This window comes from Nycticebus coucang, chromosome 5 (genome assembly GCF_027406575.1).
Source record: "Nycticebus coucang isolate mNycCou1 chromosome 5, mNycCou1.pri, whole genome shotgun sequence".
Classification (NCBI taxonomy): Eukaryota; Metazoa; Chordata; class Mammalia; order Primates; family Lorisidae; genus Nycticebus; species Nycticebus coucang.
Genome location: NC_069784.1, coordinates 48,693,742 through 48,706,812, shown reverse-complemented (window position 1 = coordinate 48,706,812; position 13,071 = coordinate 48,693,742). Strand labels below are relative to the sequence as shown.

The 13,071-nt window shown below is 36.9% G+C and overlaps 1 protein-coding gene across 3 annotated transcripts in view; it reads right to left on the bottom strand.

Annotated features, from left to right (window-relative positions):
• WDR3 (WD repeat domain 3) overlaps positions 1–13,071 on the bottom strand; it is a 28,564-nt gene that overhangs the window by 6,885 nt on the left and 8,608 nt on the right. For all 3 annotated transcript variants that reach the window (XM_053591254.1, XM_053591253.1, XM_053591257.1), the window contains exons 6-18: positions 12,631–12,726; positions 11,384–11,497; positions 11,095–11,196; positions 10,285–10,382; positions 9,599–9,706; positions 8,853–9,083; positions 6,072–6,165; positions 4,261–4,362; positions 2,248–2,333; positions 1,957–2,092; positions 1,297–1,353; positions 357–457; positions 33–144 (exon numbers count right to left, since the gene is read on the bottom strand). In XM_053591254.1, coding sequence (XP_053447229.1) covers positions 33–144; positions 357–457; positions 1,297–1,353; positions 1,957–2,092; positions 2,248–2,333; positions 4,261–4,362; positions 6,072–6,165; positions 8,853–9,083; positions 9,599–9,706; positions 10,285–10,382; positions 11,095–11,196; positions 11,384–11,497; positions 12,631–12,726 — 1,437 coding nt within the window. The remainder of the gene's footprint in view (positions 1–32; positions 145–356; positions 458–1,296; positions 1,354–1,956; positions 2,093–2,247; positions 2,334–4,260; positions 4,363–6,071; positions 6,166–8,852; positions 9,084–9,598; positions 9,707–10,284; positions 10,383–11,094; positions 11,197–11,383; positions 11,498–12,630; positions 12,727–13,071) is intronic.

Genomic DNA, 13,071 nt, shown 5'->3' with positions numbered 1-13,071 from the left:
GTCCTGAGTTAGCAAAACAGGTGAGAGGATACCTCCAGGGTCTGTATGTGCTCAAATTTGTCTGCATCCCATTGCTTGATCTTATGGTCTTTCCCAGCGGTGAAGAAGAGGTGAGACTTGGGTACAAACTGCAGGTACATCACACTGAAAAGTGAGAGAAGAATTCAAATGTCGTTAAAATCCCGATTAGTAAAATGAGTCTTATACACACAAATAGTTTTTGAATAGCTAGTTCCTGACTATCTGACTGTATTTTAGAATGTTCAATTTATCAGTGTCTGAGAACGTTAACTAATAGATGAAGATGCCTTAGGGAAATGCAACTTGCAGGAGACCTGTGAAAAGACTACACCCACCTGTCATCATGTGCAAAGAGAGACTTATGGCAGTCCCCAAAATCCAAACCCCAGATTTTCACGTTCCTGTCCGCAGAGCCAGTTGCTATTAGTGCTCCATCCTATGAGAAACAGAAGTAAAACATGACTTGACATCTGAATTTTAAAAGTTAGATAAATAAAACCTAACCAGAATGCTTAACCCATTTCTTTCAAAAGCATTTGAATAAAGCCAAAAGAATTTATTTCATCTCTCTACTAAAAATATTTAATTCTTTTACCTACAGAGCTAATTAGGGATCTACTAGAATGTTTATGACCTACCCTTGAATCACGTGTTGTCTCTCATTATTTCTCTGACCTTTCTGATTTTCACGTTCTGATTTGAATGCCTGGTTCAAATGGTTAACATAACAAAAAATTTGGAAATGTTTAACACTATAACTTAACTGTTGGTGCACTGATGCATATAAGGCCAATTCCTTTCACATAGAATAGCCATAGTTTTCAAATGTACAGTATACTCCTAACATAACTACACATTGGAAAAAATTTATTTTGATCAAGAAACTAAAATTATACATAGTACAAAATGCCATAAATAACCAAACATAAAGCCAAATTCCTTCTTCCTCACCAATATTATCCTTCAGATCAGAAGAGAATCCATTTTTAAAGTCTTTAACATTTTAGGGTACTCTACCAATTACAGTATTTTAGGCAACAAAGTAGAATTGGGGAATTATAAGGATTAACTGAGATATTTGTAAAATTATACCCAATACATTAAAATAACATATACTTAAGATATAATATATGTTAATTTATAACTTTCTGGAGAAAATCAGATATACAGCAAATGATAAACAAATACTCTAAAGTGAAGATAGCAAGCCAACTAAGAAAGTGTCTGCTTTAGAAAAGACAACATGTTATTAGACATTAATTGAACTTTACTTACATAAGAGATGTCCATGCATATAACAGGCAGTTTGTGTCCATAAAGTGAGAGAAAGAACTAAACATTGAAAAAAAAGACTATAAATAAATCATGTCTGCCTATGAAATAAATACAGGTGTAATTTATTATCTGTGGGTCTAAAATGTAACATTAAAATACTAAACACACTTTTGGATTACCTTATGTCTACACTTTCAAAGATGACAATGAAGCTACTGAAGACAGCTGACTATGAGTACCTGTGTGCGCTATCCAGACCCTGTGTGGGTTATCCAGATCCTGTGTGCCCTATCCAGACCCTGTGTGCACTATTCAGACCTTGTGTGCACGGGCCAAGAACACTGCAACACAGCGGAGGCCAGGAGGTGCCCAGAAGCTCACTGCCTCAGCCATGATCCTGATATATAGTCAAGTATGAACTCTATCTAGGACAATGATCTTAAAATGACTGGTTATGACAGAATTTCCTGTCTCCAACGTGTAAAATATAACTTAAAAACATGTATGAACTTTAGGATTCTTTTAAAATTCTAGCTTCTCTAGTGCACTTGCAAATTTTCAGGCACATATTATTGCTGGGCACACTTGAGGCTTCTTCTCTATAAGGTCGACCTAAATTTTTAAAGCTAGTCAGAAGAAAACATTCCCAGGCATATATACCTTTAAAGTGTCAACATAGAAAACTTTCACAGTACAGTCCAGCAACGACACAGCCAACAGCTTCTGATTGGGAGAATAACTGACACACAGAACATCTTCATCTAGTTGTAAGGTCCGGGTATGCTTCACAGAAAGTCTAGCACCACAGAAAACATTCAGAAAATAAATGATTATGCAATCACGAGTGACTCCTAGCTCTTTATAGTACAATACAGACATGTAAGCCAAAAAGCCATTCAATGGCTTACTATTTCCATTCCAAAAAAATAAACACAAAAATTGTCTACTCACCTCTTCTGCGTACTATTTTCATCTTTAACCAATTCAAAATCCCAGAACTTGACAGATTTATCTGCACCACCTGTCACAAAGCCACGCTGAAAATGAAATGATATTTCAGTTAAAAAGTATTCTAGCTAGCCAGGAGTTGTGGTGGGTGCCTGTAGTCCCAGCCACTTGGCAGGCTGAGGCAAGAGAATCACATAAGCCCAACAGTTTGAGGTTGCTGTGAGCTGTGACGCCATAGCACTCTACCAAGGGCGACATGGTAAGACTCTGTCTCAAAAAAAAAAAAAAAAAAAAATTCTAGCATACAAACCTTGCTAAAAAACATGAAAATGATCTATTTTTTTTTTTTTAATGTGATGGAATAAGAGTTAAGAAAAATATGGTTCTCCCTCATCCCTTTTACTGCTCTCGTGGGCCTGCTGCCATAGTCCTAACCTGAGAATCCCTACTATAGAATAACATGGACAGAGATGGCAACTAATGACAGCTAACTAGTTAGCCGCTTGTTAGCATTGGGAAGAAAAACTGTTAGTGAACACTATATAGAGTTTTTTGCTCTACCTAAGTGACGAGAATCAACAGAATTTGCTATAAAGCAGTAAAACTAGTTTGACAATACATAGAATAAATAATCTAGTCTGTTTAAAAAACTTACCTCAGAAGTTTGTAAGTTTATTCCTACAACGGTACTGCTTAAAACATTTTGAAACCTTTTTCCAGTATCAGAAAACTGGATCCCAAGTGTCTACTCCACCATCTCATAGATCATATAACATCGGAAACACCCTTACATGACCCTTAGTTGTGCTTAAATGAGCGAGCACCAGTGTATGGAGACAGAATACTCTACAAATCCACTTTTTTCTTTTAAAGACAGAGTCTCTCTCTATTGCCCGGGCTAGAGTGTTGTGGCATCATAGCTCACAGCAACTTCCTGGGCTTAACTGATCCTCCTTCCTCATCTCCCAAGTAGCTGGGACCAGGTGCCTACCACAACACTCAGTTAATTTTTTCAACTTTTAGTAGATATGAAGTCTCAACTCTTGCTCAGGCTGGTCTTGAGCTCAAGGGATTCTCCTGCCTTGGTCTCTCAGAGTGCTAGGATCATAGGCATGAGCTACTGAGCCCAGCCTATAATTATCCTAAAATCACAGCTATTTTGTTTGGATCACAAATGGCATTAACAACTTTATACTCCAGAGACAGTTTTTTTCCCATAACTAAGATGTGCTATCAATGAATAAATATTTTCCCACATGGAGAATATTCAACAAATGGGCAAAAATTTCTAAAGGTATTATCAAAAAATATCTCAAAATGATCACCTGTGTTACTACTAGAATATGTATACTGTTCTCTGTGGTGACTCATTTGAAGGAAAGCACACTTTTATTGACTAGTAAGGGCTGACATATTTGCTAAAAATACAAGGTAAAGTCAATATACGTAGGGAAAATGAGAAATTGTAGCTAAATGTACATTTACAAAACATTTGTTGTAAAATTTTACAAAATATTTACAAAATATTCTCTATGTATGGGCCACCACTTTGTAAAATTTTGTAATGAATATTTTGTAAATAAAGATATGTTTAGCTACAATTTCCCATTTCCCCTATGTGTATACAGCAACTTTTTGGATGACTTTTGGGACACCCTGTAGTCATAGATGTTTGGGGAAAAGGAGAGCAGGGAAGTCTACTCTCTGCACTGTGTTGTCCAAAAGAATATTGCCCTTTAAAAGCATCATATACTACTGATAAAAAAAGAACATGAGAATAAGCAATCTGATGACCAAAGAGCAGCTGAATTAAAATTCTTTTCATAATAACAGTCTTTCATAGTACCAGGTGTGTACCAGTAACTGCACATTTCATCATATGTGAAATCTAAAGATTAGATGAAAAAACAGACTTTCTTTAAAGAAATCCTAGAGAAGTCTTTCTTAGGCTGGGAAAAGACTTGGTACAAGCCTCCAGAGGGCTGAAATCCAGAGCTTTAGGTCCGTCTGAGTTACCTGATCTGGAGAGAGAGACATGGACCACAATGCTCCACCATGGGCATCTACTGACTCCAGCAGGTTTCCTGAGGCCAAGTCATAAAGCTGTAGCTTCCCTGTCTAGGAGACACAAGTGAGGACAGCTGCAGTCAGCACACCTACAATCTCCACAATTCTTGCATGCACAGTTTAGACGAGATGAGCCTACATTCTAGGCTCTGCATTCTCTATCTGATTAAATGCTATTAAGTCCCTAACTAGTATGTTGAAATAACTGTGGCAAGGCTGCCTTTAAAGTTTAATCAATCTTTAAGAAGACTATCCTCTGTCATCACTCTTCTCCAGCTAGGCTTGGGTTCTTCTCTACACTACACTGACAAGGAGAAATAGATATCTACCTACAATGCTAGGAAGGGCAATGACTAAAAAAATAAATCAGAATGGCATAGAAAACAATCACTCCATGACTTCAGTTTAGAGTCTGTACATGCCATGGTCATGGTGTCAGACATGCTTTAGAGAAACTTCTGCACTAGGTCCTACAAATAGCATCAGCTAGAGGACATGAGTCCTCAGTCTGCCTCTTCAACTTTGTGACCTTGGTGAATTCATCCCCATGGACCTATTTTTTCATTTGTAAAGTGAAGTATATATATCACCATTGTCACCAAGACGCTGAGTATTAAATGAGATAATGTATATTAACTGCCTAGTATGGAAAATTGGCCAGGCATTGCATTTATTCATATACGTAGTCTGCAAAGTAATTCACAAAATGCTTTCCCAGTAGCAATTGCAGGTGGACTTCTGAAGAATGAGGGAAACTATTAATTGAAATGCTAATACCATTTCCCTGACGTCGACCCTAAAATCTGTTCAGCCTATTTTATACTTTTTGTTGAGCAAGAAATATCCATCATATTACCTAAGTTTTCTAATAAAATCCATGCACAGATGCCATTGGATTATGTGGATGATGTCAAATATTCGCAAAGCACTTCTCAAAACACTCCACAGACCTTATTCCATTTTCTCCTCCCCAAGCACTACCACTACTGCTACCTCTGCTATCAGCTCTGTATCTGTCAATCGTCTGCTGCAGGCCAGCCTCTACACTCAGAGCTTTACCCACTTCATCCCAGGGAAGTAGATTAACATCATTTTACTTGAGAAAACTAAGGCTAAGAGGGCTAACTTGACCAAAAGATTAATTACATAGCCAGTAAGTGGCAGAGGCTGGATACAAAAGTAGGTCCACCTGGTGCAAAAGCTGCTGTCAAAAAACAAATGCCATAATCCACAATCTCATTATACAGATGAAGAAACGTACTATAAGAAGTTATGTGATTTGCCCCAAATACTCCTTTTCTAAATGAGAGAATCCAAATCCAAATCCATGTCTGCCTATTCCCACGTGGTTGTCTCCTAACCGGTTTAGCATCTGAAAGTGAGGACTTGATCATTTTGGCTTTATTGAATGCTTCCATCTGCCAAGTCTGACACTAGGCACTTTTATCATTAATTAAAAACAATTACATATGTGCTCATAAAAATGGTGGAAAGGATGATCACTGAAATGTTAGTCGTCATTATCCCGGGGTCATGATTTTAATTTTCTCCTTCATAATCTGACATATGGTTTAATTTCTTTTAACAGATAAAGAAAATGAAACTTTAAAAGACCCATAAAAAAGAGCAAAAAACTAATATCGTCCCATATATCCCAGCTCTAATAAATTCCCACTATGCAAAAAAGGGAAGATTTCTCCAACAACTTTAAGAATATTAAGCAGGAAAGTCCCAGAAATCCAAAAAAAGTCACAGTTTACCTTTGTTCCTATGACCACCTGCCTGTCACCAGGTACAAAGAACGAACAGAGCGCATATTCACAGGTCATGGTGCGAATACACTGCAGGGTAGACCTGTGAGAAAGAAGGAATAGTGAACTCACACATTAAGAGAAACTGCTTCCCCATCTTAGAGGTCAAGGTGCACATTTCAACACACACTTAAGCTATGCAGAGATCAACTAGCAGAAGACAAGTCTTAAAAACCTTTGACTCAGACTCAATTATAGTCAAAAGGGAAAATGTTAAACAGCACCAAACTTTGTTATCTTTGTGAGGACCTCCTAATTCTAGAGAGCAGAGGTTATACAAAAGCAATGTGGAGAGAAACATCTGCTGGGCCCCACAGAGCCTGACATGTTATTACCAAGAAGTAAGTGTACCTCAAGGATTGCAAGGCAAATTAGAATATCATTATATTAACCCTCCAAGTACAGTTCATTTTATGGGACCATGAAGTTTCATCCATTCAACAAATACATGTCAGATGCTCACTTCATTCAACAAATACTGATTCAACAAATACACACCTGATTCTGTTCTAGGTGCCAAAGATATAGCAGTGGATAAAATGGGAGAAGTCCCTAACTTCATAAAGCTTAACATTCTTTGGGACTGATAAATATGCAAATATTTGGCATATCAGGTAACAGCAGATATTAAGGAAAAACACAATGCTGAGTAAAAGGGATGAAGAGTGGAAAGGACAGGGAAAAAAACGACAGGACTGTCATCTGAGAAGATGGGAAAAGCCTGCAGATTGATGGGAAGAGGTTCCAGGCAGAAAGAACAGGGAGCCCAACAGCCATGAGGCAGGCACATGCTTACTGTGTTTAAAGAATAACAAGAAGGCCCATTAAAGGTCATAGGAACAAAGGTAAACTGTGACATTTTCTTGAATTTCTGGGACTTTCCTGCTTAATATTCTTAAAGTTGTTGGAGAACGCGACTTCCTTTTTCAGCATATTGGGAATTTTTTAGAGCTGGGTAATATGGGAGGATATTAGGAGGAGAGTGGTGAGAGATAACTGTAAGGACCTTGGCTTTTAGAGTGAGATGGAACTACTAGAAGTGGTCTAACTTCCATTATATTTAATAAAACAATTATGCCAGCTGCTGTGTTGAGAACAGATTACAGAGGAGAAAGGAAGGAAGAAGGCAGATCAGGTGGGGGATATTAACAGCAATCTAGCTGAGAGAAAAGGGTGGTTTGGATTGGGATTGGGCCAGTGTCCTTGCAGTTATCTCTTACTACTCTCCTCTGCTTCCCGGGGCAAACTGACCTTCTATTATCCTTTAAACACAGTAAGAATGTGCCTGCCTCATGGCTACTGTGCTCCCTATTCTTACTGCCTAGAACCTCTTCCCATCAATCTGGTAGGTTTCAGGAAAAGTTTTGAAGGCAGAGCTGATTAATACTTACTATGGATTAGATGAATATGGGATGTGAGAGAGAATCAAGGATGGCTTCAAGGTTTTGAGCTAGAAAAACTGGTAGGAAGTAATTATTTACTATGATAAGAAAGTCTGTAGTAATAGCAGGTGGGGAGATTATTGGAGAAATAAAGATCCTAAATTAGGTTTGGAACATATAAAAGTTTAGGATGCTTAGACACCTGAGTGGTGATACAAAGTATTTGGATGTATCAGTCTGCTGCTCAAAGAAGAGACTAAAGCCATATATAAAATCAAGTGTCATCATACAAAGAAAATAACATGACTAGAGATCAGATAAAGTGAAGTTACATAGAGAAAAGGTCCAGAGATTTAGAGGTCATAAAAATAAGAATGATCCAGCTAGAATTGAGAAGAAACTGCCAGGTTCCAGCAAAGGGGAAATAAAGTCAAAGAAAGTGCTGATTTCAAAAAGAGAAAGTTATCAATTCAAGAGAGCATGAAATGAAGCTTATAGAGGTCACTGGATTTAGAAACATGATCACTAATGACATGACAAGATTTACTTCGGTAAGATGGTACATATAAAAGCCTGATGGGAGACAGATGCAGACAGATGGAGACAGAATGGAGAAAAGAAATCAGAGAACGGGGCAGTAACCAAACAGTAATGGAGGGGTGAGAGATTATTATTTTTTTTAAGATGAGAGATAATTACAGCACATCTGCATGCTCCTGGGAATGATCTAACAGAGAGGGAAAATTAATGATGCAAAAGAAAAAGGAGAATTGCTAAAAGAAGAGAGAAGACCTCAAATATAAGCAGTGGTCAGCTTTGGTTGGGAGCACCAACACAGTAGCAAAGAAAGAAAATTACATGGACACTGACACAACTAAATGGGCAAATACAGTAAGAGCCTATGACTGTTCTCTTCTGGAGTCTTCCATTTTTTCAGTGAATCAGGAAGCGAGGTCTCAGCTTACAGGCATTAGATGTACTGGAGGGGAAGGGGTCAAACAATCATCTACGAAGTCTAAGAATGACCACAACGTGGGTAAAACCATTGGCCGTTAATAAGAATTAACTGTTTTTTTTTTTTTTTTTTTTTTTTTAATTTAAAGAGCAGGCTGTATGGTTGTGTGTTTTTCACTAGCCAAGTACAGATACAAACTCCACACATGAACTAAGCATGCATTTTTTTGTTCCACATTTAAAAAGGCAACTTTTTCTACTGTAAACGCCACAGGCCAATGGCCAAAATGCACTGAAGATAAAACTGTATTTCAAAAGCTAGTAAGAAAGCAAATATTTCAAAGGAAAAGAAACTACTGCTAGATAAAGCTACAGGAAACACCATTTCACAAACCTGTTCCATATCTTAATGGAATCAGCTGCTGCTGAAAGGACAGCAATGTTGTCTGAGCTGAATGACAGAGTCCGCACGTCACTGCGATGACCCCCGATGGTGATTCGGCCCGTCCTGACAGGTTGAGGAGTAGATAAGAATGGATGCAATGAATATAACTCCACCAAGTTGTTCTGCAGCAAGAAGACAGCCTTTAACTCTCCTTGAGGTGAATGAATCAGGTCAAAGGATCTGCATGGGAAATAATCACAGATGTTCCAGTTATCACTTTTGTTTACAAGGGTAACTTCTTCTATGGGAAAGGCTTTATGATATCCTCAATCTATACCAAGTTTGGACAAATATAAAGAATTTTACAAATAAATACACTCTGCATATTTAGTAGTAGCCGAGTATAGGCTTTTTAGACAGAAAAACCTAGGCTCGGATCCTGGTTCTGACATATGCCTTTTGTTCTTGTGTATACCTTACATCTTTTTTGAACATGGGATATATTTTATTTTTTAATTGGCAGCTGGAAAGGACAGTAAATGAAGAGCTAAAAGGTTATTGTAATAATCCAAATATAAGATAATAAGTAGGCTCATGGTGACGACACAGGTATCTTACAATCAGTCTCCAAATATACACCTCACATATACTGCTTACAAATAGCATAAAGAAGCAAGTATTACTTTGCAGCTTACTATTAATATTTCTATAATTTCATATAATTATAATTTTCAGATAATTTTATTTTTACTTACTTGATTTTAGCAGAAGTTTTGATATTGGCCACCCGTTGTATTTCATCTTGCAGAGTCATTTCAACATTGATTTCAAGGTCTTCCTCTTCCCCTTTGCAAGAATTTAATCTACAGGAATGGGGAAAAAAAAAAAAAGAGTATCATGGTATCACTTTTTTAGAAGTACCTTTGCTCTTATTTGAGTTCAAAATCTGGACCCAGGACCAACAAGCTGAATGATTTGGGGAAAGTCTTTTAACTATACAGGATTAATTTGAGAAATCAACAATACAGTGAATGTAGAAATGTTTTTGAATTATAGTGTCTTAAATATAAAGTGTTATTTCACTTAATAACTACCCTCAAAAAATGGATTTTGAATGCAACAACTCATAAAAGATCTGAGAATAAGTTTCTGTGATTCCAATGATTCCACAGAAATGTTTCTGGTATATTTTTCTAACTTTAGGACTTTTAAAAAACTCATTAACCTCCACCTAACAATCCAAAAATGTCAAATAAACCAGAGTAACTTTCAAAAGATTTGCCAAATCAGATGACTTTATCTCTTTGAGAAACTTTGTCTTCTCTGGCTTTTAACAGTAACTGGAAATAGAGTAAATATTTCCATAAAATTAGAAGTTTTTCTCAGTAACACATGGCTCACTCAGGATACTTCACTATTAACAAATATTAACAAAACACACTTTGCTTTCTTTTTAGCTTTCTTCATCTTCTTATCCATTTTCTTCTGAATTTCCTCTTTGGAAAGGATATGAAATACTTCTAGCACAGAATCAGTTCCCTAGAAAGGCAAAAGGCTGATGTGAGTCCAAGAGAGGCAATTTGTAATTTAGCTTATTCTCAGTAAGAACTAAAGAGTAACATTTATTTTTTTTTCTTTCCTTACTGATTTTAATATCTTGGACAACTTAATCTGAGTCTGTTATCTCATCTCATAAAATGGTAGTAAGAGCCTACCACTTCCTACTCACAAAACTGCTCTGAAGACTAAACAAGAAGTTAAATGCTTTTTTTGAGACAGAGTCTCAAGCTGTCACCCTGGGTAGAGTGCCATGGCATCACACTCCTGGGCTTAAGGAATTCTCTTGCCTCAGCCTCCCAAGTAGCTGGGACTACAGGTGCCTACCACAACACCTGCTATTTTTAGAGACGGGGGTCTTGTTCTTGCTCAGACCCGTCTTGAACTCCTGAGTTCAAGTAATCCACCTGTCTTCACCTCCCAAAGTGCTAGGATTACAGGTGTGAGCCACTGCACCCATCAGTTAAATGCTTTTAAATTGCTTAGAAAAGCCAGCATTTGATAAACAGTTACTATTAATAAGAAAATAGTACTTTTGTTGTTATGCTAATAGAAGCTAGGGATTATAGGTCCAGTTAGTAGGTTACAAAGAAGTATTAACATGCAAAAAAAAGACCCGCCTCTACGCTGAACATGGAAGAATGAATGCCGGCCTAGTGCTACTATTCCTTGTTATTTTCTTCTACATACTTACATGGCAAGCAAGAATCTTGCCTGTCTTGTCAACTGAGAGGTTCACAACTCTGTCTCTTCCTTCTCGCATTATGGAACCGGCTTTTCTGCATGAAAGGATACGCTACAGAGACAGCAAGAGAAGAGGGTTAAACATCAGTCCTGCTAACCCTCTGAAAAGATAGAATACTAATAAAGGCAGGTGACAAAAATATTCCCTAAAATTATGAGGAGAACTGCAATCTATAATTCTCACTTTTTCCACTATTCAACTTAATTAAAGATAAAAAACAAAAACAAAAACAAATTACATCCTCAGGAGCTTCATCCACCACCAGGGTATCATCCTCTGCTTCAAGAGTGGCCTGTGTTCCAGGAGAAGACCCTTTGATCTTCTTGGGCTCTGGTTCTTCCAAATCTCCAATCTGTTAAATGAAAATGGGAAAATAAAAGCTGAAATAACATGTTCCAGGAGGTAACTCTTAACCTTAATGACTTTGAAACCTTCCCTATGGCTACTAACAGTAAGTGATCTCTCTTATCAAATCACTTCAATGGCAGGACAAGTTCAAAAATGTATTAAAAACTGATTTCATCATATACAAACAAAACATTATTCATGATATTATCTGCAATAACTTTCTATAGTAAAAATAGTAGGACTACTACATCAGTGACAACAGTGAAAAAATAACCTATTCTTCATTAAATTTAAAACTGTCTCTGTTCCTAGGTAGAATGTCTACCATGTTCTAGAGCAGCAGTTCTCACCCTGTGGGTCACAACTCCTTTGTAACAATGAAAATACATCCTGCATATCAGATATTTACATTACAATTCATAACTGTAGCAAAATTACAGTTATGAAGTAGCAACGAAAATAAATTTATGGTTGGGGGTCACCACAACATGAGGAACTATGTTAAGGGTCACAGCATTAGGAGGTATTAGGAAGGTTGAGAACCACTGTTCTAGAGGGAATGATTCAAACTGGCATTAGGAATTGTAAAGGCATTACAGTAAAGGTTATATTTTCTCCTTAAATAAAGAAAAGATAAAACATAGCCCACCAAAATGACTAGTGAGCACAATAGCACACATCTAACACTAGCTAAACCTACGGTCCACAGCCTGTTTTTCTACACAAACTTTTTGGGTATCTGATAAAAAGTAACAGATCTTTTCAGCATATACATATTTATAAATGCACATAAATTCTACAAAGATTTTTGAGGGGAAAAGTTCACAGATACTCTGAATCAGCCCATCCATGAACACCCAATGCTCCAGGAATATCAGTGTAAGACTGTCACAAACTAAAACATTAGCATTACCAGAAGCTGTAAGCCTAAAACGAGCCCTCTTCTGAACTAAATGAATGAGACCAATTAGCATTTAATGAAGAAAACCTTTGTTTAGAAGTTGCAGGTTATTAATGTGATAGAATTCCTTCTGGTACTATGTGAATCACTCAATAATTACATCTGATGCTAAATCCAGTGAGCCAATAAAACTACTAAAACATGCCATTGTCCATGATCCAAAAAAAGTTAATTACCTCTTGCAGATAGGTTATGTCCCAAGCCCTCAGTTCACTGTCTGAGGCCCCAGTGATGAGTCGCTTCTCTTCTGACACCAAAACCAATCCCCATACCTGTAGAGTATAAAAAGATTCAAATAATATGATTTTTAAAGAGATTCTAGGTTCTAAAATGTGATGTTCCAAAAGTACATTGCAATGAAATTTCTTTGGTACATCAAAGTCAAAGAAAAAGCATACTAAGGCAATCCTTTCAAAATGCACTAAGAGAAATCTCACTTTTAAAGCAAAAAAAAAATAAATTAAATAAATGGTTTGCAGTAAAATTGTTGCTTATGTGATATTAGGATTTATCTAATCAAATTTGGATAATGGCTGTTCAACATAAATCCTAACTAGAATCCACCCAAATAATGACTTTAAGTTTTCTATTTCTTTGATTTCAGCAGTGTCCAGAAG